At 43.5% G+C, this 25784-nt stretch overlaps 1 protein-coding gene across 1 annotated transcript in view; it reads right to left on the bottom strand.

Moving 5' to 3' along the window:
* Positions 1-10568: 10568 nt before the first annotated feature.
* LOC102894570 (zinc finger protein 709-like) overlaps positions 10569-25784 on the bottom strand; it is a 17834-nt gene continuing 2618 nt past the window's right edge. Inside the window, exons 2-4 of the mRNA XM_015589223.2 lie at positions 13996-14122; positions 13714-13774; positions 10569-13313 (exon numbers count right to left, since the gene is read on the bottom strand). Of these exons, the coding sequence (XP_015444709.1) occupies positions 11528-13313; positions 13714-13774; positions 13996-14122 (1974 nt within the window). The 3' untranslated portion in view covers positions 10569-11527. The remainder of the gene's footprint in view (positions 13314-13713; positions 13775-13995; positions 14123-25784) is intronic.

Raw genomic sequence — 25784 nt, 5'->3', positions numbered from 1 at the left:
GTGGGACTGCAAATTGGTACAGCCACTGCGGAAAATAGTATGGAGATGCCTCAGAAAACTAAGAATTGAATTACCATATGATCCAGCAATCCCTCTTCTGAGTATTAACCCCAAAAACCTGAAAACATTTATCTGTAAAGATATATGCACTCCAATGTTCATGGCAGCATTATTCACAATGGCCAGGACATGGAAGCAACTGAAGTGTCCTACGATAGATGATTGGCTAAAGAAGCTGTGGTACATATACACCATGGAATATTACTCAGCCATAAGAAGAGATGAAATACTGCCATTTGAGACAACATGGATGGATCTTGAGATAATGCTAAGCGAATAAGTCAGACAGAAAAAGTTGAAAACCATTTGATTTCACTCATATGTGGTATATAAAACTGAAAGCAACAAACAACCATGACAAATTAACAGAGACTCATGGACATGGGCTGTGGATTAGTGGTTACCAGAGAGACGGGGTTAGCGGGGAAAAGGTAGGTAGGATAAAGGGATTCAAATATTTAGTGACAGAAGGAAATCTAACTTCGAGTGGTGAACACGCAATACAATATATAGATGACATAATGTTGAATTGTACATTTGAAATTTATTTGATTTTATTAATGTCACCCCAATAATTTTAACACAAAAGGTGGTGCCTCACCACTGCCAGGGTTCCATTTGGTCTTGGGACCAACAGAGGCAATAAATACCTGGTGTCCACTGTCCATGCCATTTCCACGGTGTGGCTGACTGCATCATCACTACCCCCCAGGGACCTGAACATGACGGCCCAGGACAGGGCCAGGGTGGTGGAGCTCTGGGTCCAGGTGGCCGAGGTATGCCGTGGGATGCCCTGGGGATCTCTGGAGTCGTGGGAACTGCCCCTCTACTTCCTCAGCTCTCAGGATTAAAGTCTGGGGTCTGAGAACCAGCAAAAACCTTCATTCAGGCTGTTTGAATCTTTAGGATTTACAAATAAAAGTGATTTGCCCTTAAACACCTCCACAACGATCCCAAGTCTCTTTTTCCTTCCCTCCCTCCCCTGGAAAGAGCTCCCCAAATTTAAGAAGCTGTGCAGCACAGAGCAGAGGATGAGCAGGAAGCTGGTTGTAGAGGCAGCATGGAGGCCGGAGATCTGGCAGGAGGGGAGAAGGGAGAGATGATGGGGGAACAGACAGAACGTGGTTTAGTTAGTTTATCACATGAAGTTTCTGCGAGAAATTCCAGTCTGTCTTGTCCTGAGGAAGAGGAGGAGGGATGTGGGTGGTGTATGGGCAGGAGGGGGCGGTCTGGGGACAGGAAACCCTAGTCATGGGATATAGTGGTATTGTCTGGTATTGCTGGGAGGGTGAGGAGCTGGAGAATGAGCAGGTCTCTGGTCCATAGGTCAGCACTTTTTTCCCTTTAAGTTGCTGGTGGATGAGAGGGTTGAGGTCCTTTCTTCCTAAACCAGTGCAGTCTGTCCTCAGGAAGTCACGCCCTCATTGCTCCTTCTGTCTTCACTGCACCTCCCAGGGGAGGGGACCCTGCCTGCACTAAGGGTGGAGCCTGTGGGGTCCCACGGGCCAGGGGGACACAAGGGCTGCCCAGCCGTGGGTCTAAAAGGACAAAAAAGTGTGCTTTCTGTGACTCCCTGCTCTGTCCCTATTGCAGTCACTGCTAACGAGTCTCGGCAGGATTCTCTCTCGGTGCCCAGTGGGCAATGGCATATGGCCCAGCTGGCAATGAGAAGCTTCTGGGGCACTGATGGATGCCTCATAGAGCCTTCCTGACCCAAGGTTACACATAAAATAGGAAGCGAATGTCACCACCCAGGGCTCTGGTCAACCCCTACACTGTCAGCAGAGATGGCGCTCGGAAGGCCCCCTTCCTGAGTGGATGAAAGAAGACTTCTGTGCAGGGCAATGTCCTGAGGGCTCTGGGGAGATGAAGCCTTTGCCTGGATTCAGCCTGGGGAAGTGACCCCTGGGGCTGTGTGAGGCAGGAGCCTCTTGGCCTGGTCCCTTGAGTCACCCTGTCCCTCTCCCTGGTTTGGCCTGCTGGGGGCCTGGACACCCAGTGGGAGCCCAGACAACATGACCCTGGTCTGTGGTGGGGCTGGGGCTGGAGTGAAGGCAGTGGGGACAGGGCCTCTGACTGGGAGGGGGTGGCTCCTCCTTTGTGACCCCTGAGCAAGTCCCTGTCCCTTTGTGGGCCTCTGTCTCCTCATCTGGGAAGTGGAGGGACATGATCCTGTGCTCAGTCCTCACAGGGTGATGAGGATCAGGTGAGGAGAGGGGTCAGGGCCCCTCCTGGGGTGGGGCGGTGAGGGGAGAGCTGTGATGACAGCCAGGTGACACTGAGTCCTCAGCACTGAGTCCTCAGGAAACCCTGGCAGGTGGGGGAGTTCTCACACTTTTCAGATGAAAAAAGGCTCGGGGGGCCAGGGCAGGGCCAAGGTCACACACGGGTAAGTGTTAGAGCTGAGGTTGATCTAGAATGAGAACAGCATAGGTACCAGGTGACTGGGGCCAGATATCCAGGGTCTGAGGTCAGGGGTGCTGAGGGACATGTGGGAGGGGGTCACGGCCTCACTGAGCTGTCTATGACCCTGCAGGAGGCCAACGACAGGCATCCCCACAGAAGCAGCAGCAGAAGACACGGGTGCCCGTGGGGGAGGGGCCAGGAGTCAGAAGAGAGGGAGCCCTTTCCCCTCCACCCTGCCCCTGGGGCCACAGTGCCTGGAACACAGCATTGCTGTGACCGGGAGGAGGCCTGGAAGAGCCAAGTGCAGGATAGATTGAGGGGCGAAGGGGCGGGCATCACTGACCCTGAGATTTGCCTAAAGCTGGTCCTGGGAGGTGGCTGAAGAGAGCCTGGAAGGGGAGGGAGGAATTAGGGGGAGGCTGCTGAGGGTCCTAGGCGGCCCCATGTGGGAGCCCTCGGGTGGAGGGCCGGAGAGGGTGAGGGGTTTCAGGAACAGCTCTGTGGGAACACCTGAGAGCTGGGGCCCACTACCATGATGGCAGAGGGTATCGTGTCGTCCCCTTCCTCACTTACTTGCAGTTGGTGGACACTGTGAAGAATTTTCTGGAGGCGACGTGAGTATGGAGGTCGGGGATGAGGATTAGGATCCTGAGATTTTGGAGGGGAGAGCCCCGCAGTGACCTCTCAATACTGGGTAAACCTCAGCCTCAGTCGTCGTCATCGTCGTCGTTTCCTCCTGCACCCTCCTCCCCCACCACCCCCCGCCCCCATGTCTGTCATCAGAAAGGGTTGAGCTGGAAGGTCTCTGGCCTCAGCCTCCCTGTCCCCGCTTTTCTGGAGCCTAGAGCCTGACCCAGGTCCAAGTCCTGTTATTGGGCGTGCCTGTCCCCTGGTGGGCTCTGGAGGTAGTGCTTTGTGAGAAGTGGGGCTGGGGGCTAGGGCTGGGCTAAGGGGGCTGTTTCTGATGGACTTCAGCTGTCTGCCTTCCAGAACAATATGATCGACTTACAGGAAAGGAGTGATGAGAGCAGCTGTGGCCTCAGTACTGGAGGGGAGGGTGCGGAAGTCAGAGACCCCCCTGGGCAGGACCTCTGGGGCCCCATCCCTTGGGTCTTACATTTAATGGGAGATTTTGATACACAGCAGGGGTGGAGTTGGGGGAACCCATGGAATTGGCAGGTGGGGAAGCGGATGACATCAAGGACAACTTCCTGGAGGAGGTGCTATTTACACCTAACTATGAGAACAGGCAGAGTGTGGATGGAATTGGAGGGAAGGAGGGTTCCCATGTAAGCAAAGACCCAGGACCGGCCCCCTGCCCAGCTCCTCATCCCCACAAGGCCCCTGAGGTAACCCCCATCCGGGCTCTGACTGCATCCTGTACCTCCCTCTGTCCCAGGAATTCAGAGTAATTACGGAGATCTAGCTCCTCCAGGTGGCTGCACATGGATGCAACATGGAGCCTGAGGAGCAATTTGGAGCCTGGTTCCAGGCCATGGAGGCGCTCAGGGAGGATGAGAGGTGAGGCGGGGAGGAGTAGGGGGAGGGCAGGGCCGACTCTGATGGGCAGCTCCAGAGAGCCTAAGGACATGGCTCCCTGGCCAGTCCCAGGCCTTGTTGTGTGATGACCCTTGGAGCACTGGGACTCTAGTTAAGGGCAGGGACTAGGAGGGACACCTGAGGTGTGGCTTCTGGGAGCTCACGGGTATCCCTCTGTCCTGTAGCTACAGCCTGGCCTGCCAGCTGGAGCCCCCCAATCTTAGGGCCAGCAAGATGCGAATGTATTTCAAGGCCAAGAAGGATCACCATCATCAGGACCAGGGCTGAGTGAATGTCAGGCTGGCAGTGGCTGGGTCCAGGGCCTCAGCAGAGCTTCGGGCTGAGCGTGGGCCTGTGGAGTCAGATGGCTGGCACTGGGATCCTTGCTCCATGCCGAACAGTCCTGTGACAAGGCCATTCTCCTCACCTTTCTGAGACTCGGTTTCCTCCTCTGGGAAATGGGTGATGCTAATGACGGGTCCCATGGCAGGGACAAGTGGGGTGCTGTTGATTTACAGAGCAGGCAGCACAGGGCCTGGCCTCAGAGTACAGTGTGCGGGGTGGGGGGATGGAGGAGTGGGGGGGAGATGGCCTATGATTCTGGGGGCGCACCCCCACGGAAACCAGACTTTTCTGTTCAGACTTCAGGTCCCAAAGAGTGAGACCATTTCCCATGGTGATGACATGCTTGAGACCCTCTCAGATGGGATCCCTTCATCAGGTGTGAAACACAGGTAGGACTCTCGGGGTTCACTGGGCCAGCTGCTCCCGCCTGATGGAAAGGAGAACATTGTGTGTGAGTCCCTCTGGGGTCCTTTTAAGGCCATGAGGGAGGAGACAACCCCATCCAACTTCCTGATGTGTCAACCCCAGCGCCTGTTTTCCTAATGGGGATGAGTAATAGATATTTGTTGTGTCTGGCATTGTCATCAGGAATGTGGCATTCCTCATGGCATTAAGAAACCTTGCGAGGTCACATCTGGTTGGATCTGTAAAAAGGAAGAAGGGCCCAGCCTCCCTCCCTGGATCTTGAACGACACCCCAAGCTCCCTTTACTCAGAGAACAGGTTCATTTCTGTGTCATTCGCCTGGGCCAGGAGCAGGGACATCCTCTCAGAACTCCAGCATTTAGAGGTCGGAGGCACTCTCACAGGCAGAGCAGCAGCCCCTGCCACGTGGGCTCTTCATGAAAAGCACCTGCCAGGACCATGACCGCCCCAGGACATAGCTGCCTTTCTATAGCTTTGGATGCGGAGCGAACATTTTCTGCCACTCATGTTGAAGTTTATTTTGACTAAATACTAGAATCTTGTTTCCTAGTTCAATCTGTGGGTTGCATAAGCTTTGAGTGGGGAAAACTGTGAAAAAATCAAAAGTGAATGTGGAGAGGACCAGGCCAGAAATAGATCATTTGCAGGTGGACTGAGGGAGCGAGACTGTCCATCCTCAGGCCTCTCTATGGGACCTGTGACTGACCTTTTACCTGGTTTTGAACCCTCTTAGGATCTTTGACCCTGACCTTCGAATTTGTTCCTTATGGATTCCTATGGGGGGTTGGGGTTGAGATTTGTGATGCGGCTTTTGAGGCTACAGCCGGGCCTTGTTCTGCAAACATCCCTGTGCCCCATGGGCTAGGGTTTCCTGCCACCCTGTGTGTCTGCACAGTTTTCTTCAGAGGAGTTCCCTTGGGGCGCAGGCCTGTCAGGTGCACTGTGGCTCCTCCTTCCTGACAGGGCCCTGATGGGTCACTTGCCAGGATAACAAACTGAAATCCTGGCCACTGAATGACCCTACTCTCTCCCTTGCTGCCCAAGTGACTTCTGGGCCCAGGTGGTTCTGAGGTCCGTGGTCTCAGACAACAGTTTACACACCCAGTTGTGTTCTTAACGACTCGTCCTGTAGGGGCATCTGGGCCCAGCCTGGAGCCCCTGGAATGACTGGGTTATTTTTCAGTCTTCTGCTGTGGTTAGGTCATGGGTGTGAAGCTTTCTTGTTAGGAGCTTTGAAAGATGAGGCATGAGAAGGGCAGGGGTCCAGCAGGAGAATGCCACTGACCTGGGGATCCGCAGGCATGCGTGGACAGAGCCTCACCAATGAAAATACTGAAATGCGTCCCAGTCTGGGTGGTAAGCAGTCATTGCTCTGAGCTCACCCTGAGTCCCCACCCCATGATCAGAAGCTAAAGGGTTACCACCTGGCATTTTGAACAGCGCCCCTGGAAACATCCTGTAAGAACAGGGCCAGGTGAATTGCTTGGCATTTGAGTTACCGCCTCCTTTCTGATGGCTGCACACTGTCACCCACGCACACAGCAGGCTGGACTCTGCAGGATCTTCTCTGTACAGTCAGAAGCTGAGTCTAAATCCTGGTTCCCAGCAGCCAGGCCCTTTTTTACACGGCACAGTTATTCAGGAAAGTGAATTGATAACGTTATTAAGGCTGCACTTTCCCTCTAAAGAGAAAGAGAAGTGTCAGGACCCAGGGCTCATCCAGGAAGGCCCGGTGGCCTTCTCAGATGAAGGCCTTCCCAGAGAAAGGCCGTGGTGTCTGAAGGGTTTCTGCTGCGGGGCTGTGAGGCCTCTGAGAGAAGACCCAGCATTTGGCAACATTTAACAAGTCTGTGGGCACAACTATGACAGTGGAGGGACAATGTATGCATCTTTAGTCTTCCAAGGTGCTCTGATAGTCAGCAAGGGCCCACATCTACAGCAAAGTCTGTCTCACCAGTCTTTTTTCATATTGATGTAAATATGTATATATAGTACTCAAACTTATTCAAAATGGGATAAGGAAGCAATATGCATAATAAATCCATGTGTTTGCAGCTGGTCCCTCTTCATAGCTGGTCTTTATAACTACATTCTTCCATCACTCACTTCATATTCCCTTTGTCCTCAGCAGGCCCCTCAGCTGGTCGTGGTTCTTTGCCTGACTGGATGACCCAAACTTTCATTCCTTAAGAGTTTGGGTCATTAGTCGTCCTGCCTGGATTGGGTTTTTGTAGTTTTCCATTGACTCTAATCCCAAGGGTTGGTGATAGTAAGAGGTACACTAAGGAATCTTCCGAATCTCAGACATGGACTACCTCCACTGTGGAGCAGCAGACCAGTTTCTACTTGGTCATCAGGATCAATCACTCCAGCCAGCACAAAAATCCTACTTTTTGCCTGTTGATTAAGAGGCACCAGGGGACCAAAGTGGCCGGGGGCAGCCTTTATTTCTGGTTCAATGGAATCAAAGTGTTCCCTAGTTGAAGCCCAACTCTGGACCAACAGAACATAGTCACATGGACATGCAGCCAACATTCTGCTAGTGGACCAATAGGGGCAGCAGAGGTCATGTGAGTGGTGCCGGTCCCATTTCCACCCTCAATTCCTGGACCTGTGAATCCTGGCTCTGGGAAAATCAGTGCCATTTAATGGACACTGTTTTAAGAGCATACACAGCCTCCTGGAGAACATCGCCTCAGCCCTGCAAGCTAGTCCCACCTATGGAACCCACTGTTTTCCAATGTCCATTCTATTGTATTGGGTCAGCTGTTTCAGGAGGAAAGACCAGTGAATTCCATGAGCGTTTGCTCATTGCCACACTTCTTGTGCAATGAGTTCTCTCATCAGAAGAAATGCTGCATGGACCACCACAACAGTGGATAAGGCACCTGAGTCTATGTGTAGCAGTTTTGACAGAAGCATCGCATGCGGGAAAGGCAAACCTGTACCCTGTGTCCATCTGGAAAGAACAAAACACTGCTTCTCCATGGCCAAATTAGTCCAAATTAGCCCTACCACCCAGAGCTGATCATCCTGGGGAACGGTACCTTCTCAAGGACTCTGCCTTGGCCTCTGTGTGCATGGAAATACTCCCACCTTAACTTTAGTTTGCCACTTTTCTCATTCCTGAAAGTCACTTGACCATGTATGTGAGGGTTTGTTTCTGGGCTCTAGACTTTATTCCTCTGGTCTCCATGCCAGTAGTTTTAATTATTGTAGCTTTGTAGTAAGTTTTGAGATTAAGAAGTATGATGCTTCCAGCTTTGGTTTTCAGTTGAAGGCAGCGAGTAACAAATACTTGAGAAGGGTCTATGTCAGACAATATGGAGAAACTTCTAATGACGTAGACTGAAGACCAAACTTAGAAGCGCATCCCTCTCAGAGCCAGGATAATCATGGCCAGACCACAAAGTTTATTTGCAATGCTAAACTTATCATTAGCTCTGGATGCTGTGAACAATTCAAGAACTGTTATTCATTCCATGATGTGAAAGCAAGTGGTGAGCCCGTGAGTACTGACGATAAGGCAGCTGACAAATTTGGAAACTCTAGATAAGCCATAGAGGAAAATTAGAGTAAATATTCAACACGGACTAAGCCTTCCTATTCTGCAAATGAATGTCATCCATAAGGAGGCAATGTCAAGGCCAGATTTCAAGGCTTTTAAGGATAGAACAACAATCTCACTTGGGGGCAATATTACAGGTTACAAATTGAAACCCTTTGTGATCTGGCAGTGAGAACCCCAAGGCCTTCAAGCATATCAGTAAGAACACATTGCCAGTGTATGCCAGGAATAAAAGGTCATGGATGACCCAGCTCCTCTTCCTCAATTACTAATGGCAGCAAAGTGGAGTACTGTTTGAAGAGCATACCTTTCAAGTGTTTGCTTATTGTTGATAATGCTCCCAAATATCCATTTTTAAAATTGATAATCTTCATCCCAATATCAAAGTGGTATTTCTCCCTCCAAACACAATCTCTTTGATCCAACAGGTGGATCAAGGAGTGATAGCAGCTTTTAAGTCCTTTGCCCAGGCTACTGCTGCAACTGGGGAAGACACTGATCCAATTCTGAAAGGGTTACAACATCCATGACTGCATGGACTTGGAGGTGACGTCACTAAGGAGTGTTTGAATGGCATCTGGAAGAAGACACTCAAGAGGTTCATGCATGACTTCAAAGAATTTGCCAAGGATGAGGAGGTTGCAAAAACTGACAAGACTGCAGTTGAGATAGCAAGTTAACTTTAACCTGGGTGTGGATGAGAATGACACCGAGGAGCTCCTGGAGGTGGTTCCTAAGGAACTGACCATGAGAAGTTGTAATCAGAACAGGAACACATGGCTGCAAGAGGCAAGAGAAAACTGCAAAAGACAAAGAACTCCTAAGAAAAATCACAGTGGAGGGTTTAGCAGCTTTTGCAGACCTCAACAGGCTCCTTAAAAAGTTTGAAAACATGGACCCCACCACCAAGAGGTTTTCATTATCAGACAGGAATGCTCATGGTACATTATCTGCTTTCAAGCAAATCTCTGGTGAAAAAACAAACCATGCAAACCAATGTGGACCTATTTCTGAAAAGAATGGCACCTCAAGCCCCGCCCCTGGCAGGTCCTTCAGGAGGGATTCCAGGGAAAGCATAGTTATCATAGGAGATGGCAGCTCCATGCATGTTACTGCCCCCAAAAGGCAGTCCAGTGGGACAGGATGTGGAGGTGGAAGACAGTCATACTGATGATATTGACCCTGTGTAGGCTTAGGCTAGTGTGAGTGTGTGTGCATGTGCATGCGCGCACACGCCTTCGTATAATCGTATAACCACTCTAAGATGTTTGCACAATGATGAAATCACTTAACAATGCACTTTGGAATGTATGCCCATTGTTAAGTGGTGCATGTCTGTAATATGTTAGCATTTCATGAATTAGAAAAGTGATAAAATACTTCTGTAATGGAACAACAGAAACATTCCTTTGAGAAAAAGCTACTCATACTTTAGTCACATATCATCAAGTGTAATTAAAAACATAGTGAAAGAATATGAGAAAGATGCTTATTCTCACATGGAAGGACCGGTCAAGGCAGTGAGTGTACAATGTAGTAGACAGACAAATTCCAGTGACGCTCTTTTTGATGGCACCACTGTAGATGTCATGTGAATCAGGAATACACACTAGCACTGTAAACAGCTTTTGGTGTTTCCTATACAAATTAGGTTTTATATGAATATAATCTATAGAAGAGGGAAATCAGACAATATCCCAAGCAAAACAGTCTGAATCAGTTTGCTGGTGGACACAAGAGGGCTGAAGAAAAATTCAAACTCTGATGGATCTTTGATGTGGATCTTCTGAAAACCTCAGTGGAAATCTATGCCTCTTAAAAGCCAGAAAATGGGCTAGAAGATGGTGTCTTTGAAACTCCTTTGTATCTCTCTCTTCCTGAATGGTGGCTCCAATATCTGACTAATGCCTTTTTTGCTTTTCCTTTCCAAATCTCATGCAAGTGAGGCCACGGGTGAATTCTAAGATGGAACCATAAAGGGGATGGATTCTGGAAAATCTACTTAATAATATTCCTCTAAAGAGGAATATCTCCCACTCTAGATTTTTGTCCTAGTGCAGGTCTCTCTTCTTAAATAAAATTCTAGCATATAAAAGGACAAAAAGTAAAAGTCCAAATGTGAAAATAATAATTTACATGAAACTATATTCTTTCATAAACTCCCATACAAAATAATTATTCCAGCTGTTTATAGGTATGGAAAATGAAGACTCTTATACTTGTCATCCAAAAAAGAAACTTTATCCATAAGAAAGGTAGAATATATATAATAAACTAAGGATTTACAGGAACTGCCACAAGGCCATATGAAAATCCCAACTAATACCACACTGTCAAATTTCAATGGCCTCTTACCACAAACCAAATAAAACATTATAAGGAATTAAACCTAATTGCATATTAGAAATACACTGCATCTCACTCATCAATCTAACAAGCTTCAAAATAAAAACAATTTTTTAACTGATTTAAGAAAAATGCACTATTTAAGTACTATTGCTGAAGATGACTCAAAGAATTATCTCACCTCAATATCCATTTCTTTAAATAATTAATAGAAACCCACATTTTAATGATTTACATTAAAAGAGAAGCTAGATAAATAATATATTTACAAGTTTATTAATAACTTTCATATTGAAAGTTTTCTGGAACATTATACATGAATTTCTATCAAACTTTCTTGTTTTTTATTTGTTTGGTAGGAGTTTTCACATGTAAGGATGTGGGCCAATTTAAGTGTTTCACACACAACTTATATTCAAAAAGTTTTATCTAGAAAGTCCTTTCATGCCTTTGGAAGGAACTGGGATGACTACAGTCTTTCCACATCCTTTACATTTATATGTCTCTCAAGTGTGCACTCTCATGTATTCTTGAACTTATGTGTGAAAAATGAAGGCTTTACCACATTTACATTCATAGAATTTTTCTTCACTGTAAATGCACGTATTTAAAACTCTAGATGAGAACAGAAAGCTCTACCACATGGTTTACACTCATAGTATTTCTGTCTTTTCATGTGTTTATTAAAAAACTGTAACATATGTAGCCTTTGCCACATTGTTTATATTCATAGGATTTCTCTTCTGATTTCTTTCATGTTATCAAAAACTTTGATAATAACTGAGGTTTTTCCAACTTTTTTACATTCATAGGGTTTCTCTCATGAGTTCTTTTGTTTCTAAGGAACTGTAATTGCTGTAGGCTTTACCACTCGGCTTACATTCGCAAGATTTCTCTCATGACCTCTCTCGTGAATTCTAAAGGAAGAGGAATATCTAAAGGACTTACCACACTGTTTACATTCATAGGGTTTCTCTCCGGTGTGCAGTCTCATGTGTACTTTTAAGGTTTGGTGACGAGAGAAGGCTTTCCCACATTCCTTGCATTCGTGAGATTTCCCTAAAGTATGACTTCTTTCATGTTTTTGGAAGGAAAAGGAATATCTAAAGGCTTTACCACATTGTTTGCATTCATAAGGTTTTGCTTCAGTATGAATTCTTTTGTGTGTTCGCAAGGAACCGTAATCTCTATAGGCTTTGCCACATTGCTTACATTCATATGATTTCTCTACAAAATGACTTCTTTCATGTTTTTGGAAGGGAAAGTAATACCTAAAAGCTTTACCACAGTGCTTACATTCATAGGGTTTCTCTCCGGTGTGCAGTCTCAAGTGTATTTTTAAGGTTTGGTTATGGAAGAAAGCTTTCCCACATTCCTTGCATTCATAGGGCTTTTCTCCAGTATGAATTCTTTTGTGTGCTTCTAAGGAACTGTAATGTTTGTAGGCTTTACCACATTGTTTACATTCATAGGGTTTCTCTTCAGTATGACTTCTTTTATGTATTTGGAAGGAAAGATAACACCTGTAGGCTTTCCCACATTCTTTACATTCATAGGGTTTCTCTCCAGTGTGCATTCTCATGTGTATTTTTAAGGTTTGATGACGAGAGAAGGCTTTCCCACATTCCTTGCATTCATAGGGTTTCTCTCCAGTGTGAATTCTTTCATGTGATTGAAAGGAAGAATAATAACTGAAGGCTTTACCACATACTTTACATTCATAAGGTTTCTCTCCAGTGTGAATCCTTTCATGTATCCGAAATGAACTGGGAGACAAGAATGCTTTGTCACATGTCTTACATTTATAAGGTCCATCTCCTGTGTGAGTAATCATGTGTACTCGAAGGCCTGTCAGATCACTAAAGGCCTTCCCACATTCCTTACATTTGTAGGGTTTCTCTCCAGTGTGAGTTCTTTCATGTTTTCGACGAGAACTGGGACAACTGAAGGCTTTACCACACTGCCTACATTCATATGGTTTTTCTCCTGTGTGAGTCCTTTCATGTACTTGATAAGTATGCTGATATCTAAAGACTTTTCCACACTGTTTACATTGATAGGGTTTCTCTCCAGTGTGAGTTCTTTCATGTATTCGCAAATAAGTGGAACAATTAAAAGCTTTCCCACATTCCTTACATTTATAAGGAGATTCGCTAGTGTGCTTTATCATGTGTCTTTGAAATGCTGTATGCCACATGAAAGCTTTCGCACATTCCTTACATTTGTAGGGTTTTTCTCCTGTGTGAATCCTTTTATGTGTTTGAAGGGACGTGCGAGCACAAAACGTTTTCCCACATTCCTTACATTTATAGTTTTTCTCTCCGTTGTTGTTTCTTTCCTGTTTATCAAAAAACTGGCGATAACTAAAAGCTTTACCACATTCCTTAAATTCATATGGCTTCTCTCCATATTTCTGATACTCATATGGTTTATGTTCAGTGTGAAATCTGTAGTGCAGATTAAGGAATGAATGATGCATAAAGACTTTTTCACATGTATTGCATTCATGTGGTTTTACTCCAGTGGTTTTCTTGTTTAGATTCATATTTGGACTAAGGCTAAAGTTTTCTCCACATTGACTACCCTCTTTACTTTGTTCACAGAGTCTCTCTACCCCATGATTTCTGTAAAAAATGAGAAGTACAGTATTAATTATTTCTTTATTAACAATTCTGTATTTATTAGTAGGGCATTTGAACTACATTTTTATTATTTATATCAAAGTGTAGGTTTTCTGCTTTGTCTGATTTGTTTGAAGGTGAATATAACAAATGGTCTACCAGAGGACTTCATCCTTCCTATTACCAAAACCGTAATATTCATATGTAAAATGTAATAGTACTATTTCAAGGTGAGCTATTGTGCAAACACTAAACATTTATGCTATATATAAAAAGGTATTTTTGGTGAAAATTTTCTAATAACTAAATTTGAAGCAAAGGTTTTAGTTTCCTACTTTTTAAATTTCAGAACATGACAGGATTCCAAAATCAGCTACTATTTTCTACTGTGAATATCAATTACCTGAGTTTTCGCCCCTGTTTTTTATATGAATCTTCAATATCATGATCTTCCCATTTTTTTCCTAAAATGCAAAAAAAAAAAAGAAAAGAAAAAGAAAAGGATTCTAAAATATTAGAAATTACAGAAAAATTATTAGGTTCTAAATCCATTTTTAGCTGTGACTATGTCTAATTAATTTAGCAATGTCCTACCATTCCACAAGCCAAATCTTTGAAAAATTGTTGGTAAGCAAGAAACATTTGCTTTCTAATTGACAAAGTAGAAGTAAGTTGTCATACTTACCTACTGAGGCCAGGTTCCTGAAGGTTTCCCGCATCACATCTCTGTAGAGTTTCTTCTGTGAAGGGTCCAGTAAAGCCCACTCCTCCGGGGTGAAGTTCACAGCCACATCCTCAATGGCCACTGAGTCCTAGAACACCCCAAATATGTGTACAATAGAATGCGTGAGACTGACAGCAATGAACATCTATACTGCATTTATATAAAAGTCACATATAATTCTGCCATCTCTAAATATTTATTCTATGACTGATCATCATAACCTTACTCTGTCCATACTTTCTCATAAATTTAACAGCATCGTGAACACAAAGGAATTATTTACACACTTTTACTGTGATCACATAAAATCTTCTCTCTAGTGACAAGGTTCACAGGATGTTGGAGAATAAAAATATGCTATACAAATGAAATAAATATCATTATTTAAGACAATCAATACATTGTGACAAAAATCGTTTCATCTCCTTCCTTATTATCCTCATTACTTCATAAGACAGGGTCAAATCTATATGATGTCAATAAAAAGAGTTAAGAACTAAGAGATTTTTCTTCTGTTTCCCATCATCACACATGAGACTCCAGGAAAGCTGTGGAAATTCAACTTTTAATAAGATCCAGCTGGCTATACTGGCCCTAAAGTACTCTAGCCTTTAGAGCAGTCAGGTGCAACTGGTAGAATGAAAATATTCTTGTTGGAAGTATTGCTTCGAAATTGTTTAGTATTTATCAGATTTTTCCCCTTCTCTCTCTCTATGATTTGATAAGCGAGAAAGTTAACTGAATGTAGATTTCAGATAATAAAAGGCATGAAAACTCAGACTACAAAATCCCTATACTTATGTGCCTCAGAGCTGCTTGGAGCCAATTTTTACTACACATAGGCCCATACAGTGACAAATATACCATAAGAGCACTTAACGGTAGAAACAGAGCACCACCCTGTGCCCTGCAGACCCCAAAGAACAGGCTAACAGCTGCTGACTGCAAGTGCACTCGTTGAAAATCACAATGGTTTGATGGCGAATTTGCCCTTGAGTACAACACAAATGAAAGATCCAGCAGTGCTTTCCTCCAAAACACCATAAAATCTCTATCTTCAAATTGCAGAATGTGTTTCCCATCCAGCCACCCGGAGGCTGCTCTCTTAACTTCTCTAATTCCCAAGCTCCTGTGTGGAGTATAGGAGCATACTTCAACCCATTAAGAATCTTTTAGCTAATGACACCACACATGGCCAAGAGTGTAGGAAGGGTTTTTACGTCTGTGGAGAAAACCAGGCAGGCCTCTCCAGCAGTCATTAAATGGCTTGAGAGAGCAAGGAAGGATACTTGGACTTTTTCGGCTGAGGTTAGGGGGTTAGGGTCGGGGTTTAAACACAAGAGCAGGATTTTAACAGGACCGAATCTCTTGCCACTGCCAATGGAAGGCACACCAAGTCGCTCTTATCACTTTGTACTGATGTAGGTCAAAAGGAAATAAGGAGGAATAAGAATCTAAGGTTGTCAAAATGTCAATCATCAAAGGTTGGGTCAGAGAATTCTGTTTCCTAGTCTAGTATTTAAGGGACTTGGCAACCATTATCCCCAACCTCATAGAAGCAAAAAACAAACAAACAAACAAAAACTTGAAATAAACAACTCTTCTTAGATCCATCGGAACATTCAGGCTACAAGCAAACCACTCTCTACAAAATGGAGAAACAAAAAAATAAAAATAGCATTTTAAAATATGCCCCCAAATTTCTGTCCTTAACTAAGCCTCTACTGAAAGCAGTTTATTTCATCAGAGGCTAATGCAAGGACAAAAAAGAACTAACAAGACAGAACACAATATCAATGAACTGTAGAGCAATGACAGAAGGTTGAAATATACACATGATGGGAATACATAAAGGAAAAGACAGAAAAGAAACAGAAAAAATAACTGAAATAATAATCACTGAAACTTTCTAAAATTAAATATAGATGGAAAATTGTAGATCCAAGAAGCTCAGAAGATACTAAACACACACAAAAAAACATTAAAATGCACACTCAAGTATCTCATGTTCAAACTAGAGAAAAATGAAAGACAAAGAGAATATATTGAAAAAAGGCAAAGGGGGAAGCAAATCCTAGTTATAGAGAAAAAAGATTAGAATTAAACCAGACTTTAGAAATCATGCAAGCAAGAAGAAAATGGAGTGAAATATTTAAAGTTTTAAAAGGAAAAAAATCACTCTTCCTTGTTTTCAAAACCAAAAGCTAGTCCTTTGAAAAAATTAAGTCAATAAAATTGATAAACACCTAATTAAGATATGTGAAAAAAGAGAAAAGACAGAAATTTTTAATATCAGAATTAGTAGACTAGGAAAGGAACATAAAGAAGGACTCGACACCATCCAACATCCATTATAATAAAACACTGGTAATAGAGGGGCTCTATCTCCTCTTGAAAAAACAGCCACGGGACACCTGTAGCTGATTATCGTACTCAATGGTGAGAAACTAGATGGTTTTCTGGTAAGATTAGGAACAGGGCAAGGAGGGATCCTCTCACCACTCATATTCAACACTGTAGTGGAAGCCCTAGCCATGTAATAAGAAAAAGATAGGAAATAAATAATACATGGATTGGGAAGCAAGAAATAAAACTGTCTGTGTTTGCTATGATGTGATTGTCTACGTAAAACATCTGAAAGAACCCACAACAGAGATAATGCCTGGAGTTAATAAGAGTATAGCCAGGTTGAAGGATACACAAGTCAATTGCTTTTCTATCAACCACCACAAAAATACCACCAGTCAACTGATATAGTGAACTGATAATCAATAGAAAAATAAGTCTTTTAAACAAACAGTGCTGGATATAATGAATATTCACATAACACACACACACACACACACACACACACACACACACACACACACACACACACACACACACACACACACACTGAGGTACAGACCGTAACCTCATAACTTAAATAGATCATAAATCTAAATGTAATATGCAAAAGTAAAAAATTCCTAAAAGATAACAGAACATTTTTGTAACTCTGTCTTTAGTGATGATTCTTCTCAGAGAGGATACCAAAAAATAATCCAGCAGGAAAGAAAAAAAAGTTTTACTTTACTAAAATGAAAATCACCTGCTCTGGGAAAATGTTAAGAGAATGAAAAGTTACAGGCTAGCAGAAAATCTGTAAAACACTTTTCTGATAAATGACTAATATCTGAAATATCCAAAAAAAAAAAAAATCTTTTAAAGCCCAAGCATACAGGAAGACAAATAACCTAAATAAAAATAAGCAAAAGGTATAAACAGACAACTCACCAAAGAAAAATACGTATGAGAAATAAGCAATATGAAAACATGTTCAACATATGTCACTGTGTTACAAATAAAAGAGTTATCACTATGTGTCAAAAATTCAAAACACTCAGAACACCAAATATTGGTGCAGATGTGAAACTGCAGGTAGACCTCTTTGTTCTTGATGGGAATGGAACTGGGTATGTCTACATTGGAGACAGGAATTTTCTGTCAAAATTAAATATACTCTTACAACATAATAAGATACAGCAATCATACTCCTTGAAATTGATCTAAATGAATGAGTTTAAACCTTATGTTTACAGAAAAACCTATATATGAATGTTTGTAAGTGTTTCATTCCTAAATGGCAAGAGTTAGTTAAGCAAGATGTCATTCAAGAGTAGAGTGGATAAACACTTGGTGGTAAATCCATATGATGAAATACTATTCAGTGATGGTAAGAAATGAGGCATCAAGCCATGAAAACATATGGAGGAACCTTAAAAGTACATTGCCAAGTAAAAGCCAATCTAACAAGGTTACACATTGTATGATTCCAAGTATAGGACATTCTGGAAAAGACAAAACTATGGGACAATAAGAAGACGTTTGGCTGTGAAAGATTTGAGGTAGGAGGGAGAGATGAAAACAATAGGAGGGGCATAAGGGATTTTCAAATAAAAGAAATTGTATGACAGAAACAAAGGATCCATGGCATTAAACATCTGACAAAACCCACACAGATTCTATAACACAAAAGTCAATGCCAGAGTAGAGTGGATAAACACTTGGTGGTAAATCCATTACAATTGATATTCGATATTACAATAGTTTCAGGTGTGCAGGACAGTGGTTAGACATTTATATAACTTACAAAGTGATACCCACCTTAAGTCCAGTAAATCAAGGCCCCCCCTGCCGCACCATACATAATTATAGTACTACTGACGAAATACCTTATACATGGAGCTATGTATATAGCCCCATGACTATTTTGTAACTGCCAATGTGTACTTCTTAATCCCTTCCCCTTTTTCACTCAGCCCCCCAAATCCTTCCCACCTGGCAACCATCAATTTTTCTGTATCTATGAGTTTGTTTCTGTTTCATTCATTCTGATTTACAGATTCTACATATAAGTGAAATACTATAGTGTAGTGGTTAGCATGTCTGCTTTACATGCAGAAGGTCCTGGGTTTGCGCCCCAGGTGGAGCCACGGACCATACCCCGGGTGCACTGGGCTCCGGGTGCATTGGCCCCCCGAGTGTGCCGGGTGCTCCAGGACCCGGCTACACGCCATGAGCATGTGGGAGGAGACGTCCTGCCTTCAGAGATCCAGTTCTTAAGGGAAAATGGCAACAACCATAGGTCAGGGTTGGAATTGGGGGGAAGGGATTAAAGAGGCAGGGAAAAAAGTCAATCCCATTGTAAACTGTGTATTCTTATTTATTTTTTTTATTTTTAAATTACAATTGATATTCGATATTACAACAGTTTCAGGTGTGCAGGACAGTGGTTAGACATTTATATAACTTATTTCCTTCGGTCCTAACTAGCTGAATAACTTGAGAAGTGCAACCCTATGAATAGCCCCAAACAGTAAGTCAATTCCAAACAAGCCCAGGTGTACGGCAGCCACAGATCAACTCGCAGAGGCTGCTCCTAACGAACCCGCCTGAAGGCCCCCTGGAATGAGGGTCAGCCCCCCAAACCCTTCCCACCTGGCAACCATCAATTTTTCTGTATCTATGAGTTTGTTTGTTTCATTCATTCTGATTTACAGATTCTACATATAAGTGAAATAATAAGGTATTTGTCTTTCTCTGACTTATTTCACTTAGCATCATACTCTCTAGGTCTACCCATGTTGTCACAAATGGTAAAATTCATTCCTTTTTATAGCTGAGTAATACTACATTGTATATATGTGTGTTTGTGTATATATGTGTACATAATATATGTGTATATGTGTGTGTGTGTATGTGTGTAACATATTCTTTATTTAGTCATCTATCGATGGGCACTTGCATCTTGTTTTATCATTCAGCCACCCTGTCTTTAGTTTGGAGAATTTAATCCATTTACATTTAAAGTCATTATTAACAGGTATGTAGTTACTGCCATTTTATTATTCACATTTTTTAATCTTTTTTCTTTTTTTCTTTTTAAAGAAGTTCCTTTAACATTTCTTGTAATACTGGTTTGGAGATGATGAACTCCTTTAGCTTTCTCTTGTCTGGAAAGCTTGTTCTCTCTCCTTTGATTCTAAATGATAGCCTTGCTGGGTAGTCTTATAGGTTATAGGTTCTTGCTTTTCATCAATTTAAATATTTCGTGCCAATCCCTTCTGGCCTGAAAAGTTTCTGTGGAGAAATCAGCTGACAGTCTTTGTGAGCTCCCTTGTAGGTAACTGCTTTTCTTTTGCTGCTATTAAAATTCTTTGTCTTCAAACTTCAGCATTTTAATTATAGTGTGTCTTGGCATGGGCCTCTTTGGGCTCATCTTATTTAGGACTGCACTTCCTGGGCTTGTATGTCTATTTCCTTCGCCAGGTTAGGGAAGTTTCCCATTATTTTTTCTTCAAATAAAGCAATTCCTTGGTCCCTCTGTTCTCCTTCTGGTACCCCTATGATGAGAATGTGGGTACACTTAATGTTTCAGAGGTCCCCTAAATTATCCTCACTTTTTAAAAAATTCTTTTTTTCTTTTTGCTGTTCTAGTTGGGTGTTTTCTGCTACTTTGTCTTCCAAATTGCTGATTCGATCCTTTATTACATCTAATCTATTGATTTCATCTAATGTAATCTTCATTTCAATTATTGTATTATTCATTTTTGACTCATTCTTTTTCATGGTTTTTAAGTTTTTTATGTTTACTATGTCTTTGTTGACTCACTGAATTGATCTATTCTTCCCCTAAATTCATTGAGGATCCTTATAACCAGTGTTCTGAACTCTGTATCTGGTAGACTGCTTGCCTCCATTTTGTTTAGTTTTTTACTGTTCTTTGATTTGGGACATGTTTCTTCGTCTCCTCATTTTTGCTGCCTCTTTGTTTGTTCTATGTATCTGGCAGATCACTACCTCTCCCAATACTGCCATGGTGGCCTTATGTAGTAAGTGTCCTGTGGGGCCCAGTGGCACAGTCTCCTTGGTCAGCTAAGCCAGATCCTCCGGGGGTGTCCATTATGTGGGTTGTATGTGCCCTCCTGTTGGAGTTGAGCCTTGACTGCTGTTGGCATACCAGTGAGTAGAACTGGCCCTCAGGCTGACCAGCTGTGAGGACTGACCATGACTATAGCCAACAAGCTGTGGTGTGAGGGTTGATCCCACAGATTGGGATTTGTTGTTGCAGGTTCTAGTGCCTGCTGAGACCAACCTTTGGGTGTACTGTTTGTGGAGCTAACTAGGTGGTGCTCTAAAGCTGGTCACTGGGTATGTTGGTCCTGGGGCTTCTGCGGAGGAGCCCCAGTGCAGGTCCTGGTCAGCTGCTGCCTGTGCCTGACCCAGGGCCACGTGGTAGAAGCTACAAAGTAATATGTGTTCAGTAGCTACCTGTGCTGGGCTTAGAGGTGCCTGGGAGAGGCTATGCTGTCAACCAAAGCAGGATCCTACTGGTGTTGGGCTGGGGGCTACTTAGCAAGAGGCGCAGGGCATCCTGAGGCCAGCCACTTAAAAAGGGTGGGTCTGTGCTAGAGCTGGATGGGGTGGGTTCTCGAGGAATCACCAGGGTGGGGCAAGTTTGATGGAGACTCAAATTTGGCGCCTGTGCTTCCAGATTGTGGGAGGGCTCAGCAAAGGAACAATGTCACCCTTCTAATGGCTCTGTAGGGGGCACTCAACATCAGAACAAGATGGCAGAGAAAGTTGCCTCTCCAGCCCTCGACCTGAAGCCAGACAGTTCAGTTCCTCCCCATAAGTCCCAGGATCTTTTTGAGCTGCTTTCCAGCACTGGAGCTCAGAGCAAGTACGTCCATCAGTGAGCAAGTCTTTGTGCGGGTCCCTTAAGAGAAGGCTGGGACTCTAACAGCCCTCTGTCTCACCTAGATGGAATCCCCACTGATTTTCACAGCCAGATATTGTGGGGGCTCCTCTTCCAGCACTGGTGGTCCAGGCTGGGGAGCCTGGTATGAGGCTGTGACGCCTCACTCCTCAGGAGGGGACTCCACAGCCAAGATATACCTTCCAACTAACTGCCATACATGGGTGGGGGACCAGCTCATTTCTCGTCACCACCCCAGTCTCATTGTGGCTTCTTCTTTGGATCCTTAGTTACAAAACTTCTGTTTAGCTAGACTTCAGATGGTTCTCAAGAATGGCTGCTCTTTAATTTAGATGTAGTTGTAGGAGAAGGCGAGCACAGCATTCATCTACTCCATCATCTTGACCAGAAGTTAAACTGTGCAATTCACTGCATCAATATTGGCTGAGCAATTGTCACAAACATACCACAGTCATACAAGGTGTAAAAAATAGTGTGGACTGTGTTGATGCACAGGGCTTACGTGGGAACTCTGTGCTCTCTAATCAATTTTTCTGTAAACCTAAAACTGTTCCTTTAAAAAGTGCATTGGGGAAAAAAATTAAGACAGACTCATTACAATTTACCCCTGATGAGTGAAACAGGACATCTTTCATTCAACTGATCAGACCTTCTGCCAAAAAGCCAGTGCAGTGCCCTACAAGCCTGCAACCAGTACGGGAGGAGAAGCTTCCACAGAATGCCTCGCGGGAGAGCGGGGTGCTCTGTGTTCTGAGAAGCGCCATGGTTACCATCAGCAGAGTCTGGAAGTCCAAGGTGGGTTGGCGGTTTCCTGGTGAGTCTGGTTTTGGGGAGCTGGTTGTCTCGGGGTGCAGACAAGTGTTACCTAGATCTACACATGGGGTGTCTCAGTCAAGACATCCCCAGAGTTCTTTTACCACAAAAAAGCAGCTCAGACAACAGTCCAAGGGCCTGTGAACATAGGCAGATGGGGACAACTGTGGGTCAGCAGTAAGATGACTGCTGGATGTCTGGGGAGCTGTGTGACCCGTGGGCTCAGCCCTTAATCAGTCCTTAATGTCCCAACGGATGGATGAAGAGCCGAAGCTCTACACTGTGCTCCCCCACGTACAAGTGTGTGTGGTCCTCCTGAGAGTCTGCCCTCCCCAGGGCTGGGCGCTCACTGAATCCCTAGGCACTCCTGAGCCAACTCTCCATCTTGGGGAGTGGTGAACTGTTCCAACACCACGGCATCTTTCAATGGACAGAATAGAGAAGGGGCCACCTTCCTATAGGTGGCATAAGCCATAGCGCCAAGATTTGGCTCTATCATGTCACATGGACATATCAGCAGGCATCCTTACCTGGTGGGGTGCCGTTTCCCAGGCCAAAGGTGTAATGGTCAGCTTGGCAGAGGGTCACATGCTCAGCGTTTATGAGAGTCTCTATTTCTAAGAGAGCCCTCTATGTCATAATGCAGTGCTAATGGCATAGTATGGGGCCAGGGCAGGTTCTTTCACCAGAAGCCTATGGACAACTTAAAGCCATGGATAACACCAGGAGGTGAGATAAGGTCACCAAAGCCTCTACAGTGAAGGTGACTCTGAGGATAGTAACGGGTGTGCCTGTTGCATGGCAACTTAAACAATCTAGAGCCTTCTGTGGTAAAGGTGCCCTCGAGGTGGGCCAATTTGCCAGTAACATCATAAACTCAAGTATAATTTGTAAACAAATTTGGTGTTGACTCCCCAACACCAAAAAAAAAATCTAGCAGATGTTGTGGTTGCTAAATGGGACCCCTCAGTGTCAGGAAAAAGCAGTCGTCTGATTATCAAATAATTTTCAGGAACTTAACCAAGGTATTAGGGCCTTACGTTATGTGAGGATCAACAGCATATCCACTTTTTGTGAGCTCTTTTTTTCACTATTTGTATATTCTGAATCCATGTGAAACATGTCCTCAGAGGAGGATGTCATTAGTGTCAGGTCACATCTGTGCTCCTGGAGCAAAGTGGATGCAGTTCAGATCCTGCCTGCAGAGACTGTGAGATGGTGAGGCTACTGAGGTTCTCGGAGGGTTAACCAGGTAATGGTGTATCATATCCCTTCAGAGGTGAAGGCCAAATGCAGCTGAGAGGCTGTTGACATAGGCACTGAACAGAAGAGACTTAGCCAAATCTGTGATAGCAGGAAATTTACCAGTTGTTAAGGGGACGGAGTCAGTAATTTTCATAATGTCGGGGACTGGGTATAAGGGTTTTATCTGTTGTGACTATAATCTCAAGGCTGCAGTAATCCACTGTGAGCTGTCACTAATTTTTTTCCAGATTAACCAACAGACCAAAGAGGCTGCTCAAAGGAGAAGTGCTGGGGACACTCACTTCTTCCTAATAGGTTTCTTACAATGGTTTTCAATAATTTAAAGTCCTGTTTAATTTACACTGGGCCATATTAACAAATTTCATTGTGGATAAGGTCTGCGGGGTATCATTTTGTCAAGGCAATTTGGAAGTAGTAAAGTCTCAATTTAATTTAAATTTATGAATCATGAGTTCAGAGCTTTCCAGCTCACCAAGGGATATTTTAGGACAATGGGTGATATGACTAAAAGGAATACAGGCAAGGTGAGAGTTCTGCTGGTTAATGTGAATATACCTATTTGTCCACTATGTTATTCAGAAATCCCCCAAGATGTTGAGGTAAATTGCTTAAATGTAGTGGGATCCCCAGGTATACCTGTAAGTTGACACCTAGTTTGATTAATTACATGAAGTTTTGTGAATTAGTGCATGGGAGATATTAATTCAAACCTATGCTGCCAGAGGATCAAAGGCCAAGCAGACACCTTTCTTTTTTGTTATGTAAATTCCCAGAGTATATTTTGGATTTGCAATTGGGTCAAATTGTGGACCTTTGTTTTAGTACCTTTTTCCTCTTCTTCTATCCCTTCTGTCTTTCTCATTTTGTATTTTAGGTCACTGGATATAGACAGGGGGCGGGGAGGGGGTTCTGTCTAACTTGGTATTCATTAAATTTACTCCTCCAGAAGGCGTCACATCATCGCATTCAAGGTTACAAGGCTCCTCCATGACCAATGGTTGCTTAATAGAGTTAAGTACCCTGGGCTTAAAGCAGTTTAAACTAACCCCTTGGCTGTGCCACAGGGAGGCCATGGGTGCTGTCCCCCATAACTCGAAGGGTCAGGATCTGTGTTGCACTAGAGGCAGGAGCAGTGGCAGCAGAGTTACTTAAGGGTCCCAGTGAGCCCTCTGGTCTTAGGAGAGTGGAATCAGCCCACTCTCTGAAAAACTGCTCCTGAAGGAGTGACCACCTGATGACTCCCCTCATTCACTGGCTACAATCATCCTCGTACTCCCAAGGCCCCCTTTAACGTTGGGAGGACCCCAGACTCAGTCACATCTTCACTCTAAACGCACAGCAGGATTCCAGCTAAGATAGTGACCTAAGACCAATTTAAGGAGGGCCCCATTCCCATACTCCTGCTCACCAAGAATGAGGAATGACTAAAACTGTCAATCCGGTGTCCTCGGTATACAGACCCCAGGCTCGGTGGGTCCACAACACAGCACGGAGCAGCACAGCCCACAGGAGGGCTCCCCAGCAAGCAGTAGCCTCCAGGCTTTCTTAACGGCCTGTCTACATAAAGACTAGGAAGAAAAGGAGGGATATGGCTTAAGCTTTCAGTAGTCAAACATCAAATATGTGGAGCCTGAACACTCATGATAAGAACAAACATGGGTAAGAAAAAATAGACATTTGCATGGTTTATTTTTATGTAAAGAAACACTAATAAAATATCAATAAGTGATCGAACCTAGTTATTTGAGGGTGGATGGGGTTAGAGCACAGGAGTGAAGCAAGATATGTAGGCAGGGTGTCTTTTGAATTTAGTTTCCTGTCTTAGGAATTTTTTAACCGGCCCATTCATTATGTACTTAAAATAAGAACAGAAATTTATATACACCATATTTTCCTATGCTTACTCATTATTTTTTATTCACTTTTACTTTTTAAAATTAATTTAAACTTTTCTACATAAGAAACCACTCCAAGATTTAATCCTTTAAACACTAGTGGATATAAAACCAGAGGACATATTTACAAATCTCTTTCTAAAAAGGACAAGGGGCAAAACAGTTTGTCTCTCCACTATATATCACATTGGAGATGTTTTCAGGAATGAATAGCATATTATAATGTATTAGGAGTTTGCAATTAAGCCTTGAAAAGACCAGGAATTACACAGATTTACACAAGCTTTGAGTTGTTTTCCTCACATCAATAAAAATAAAAATTCGATTACTTTTTCCTCACAGGCATTAAAAAAGTTAGGAGTCGTATAGCCTTTTAATGGCAAAGTAGTCTAGGGAGAAGCAAATTCATGACCTACAAATGGAAAAAGCACATGAGAACTTAAATACATCCATTTCACATCTTGAGGTTTTCCTGCCTAATTAAACAAAAATTCTATTTGATTACACAATTATCT

Source organism: Pteropus alecto, unplaced genomic scaffold (assembly GCF_000325575.1).
Source record: "Pteropus alecto unplaced genomic scaffold, ASM32557v1 scaffold304, whole genome shotgun sequence".
In the NCBI taxonomy this organism is placed as follows: Eukaryota; Metazoa; Chordata; class Mammalia; order Chiroptera; family Pteropodidae; genus Pteropus; species Pteropus alecto.
Note: the sequence above shows the minus strand (reverse complement) of the source record. Positions and strands in the feature narration are given on the sequence as shown.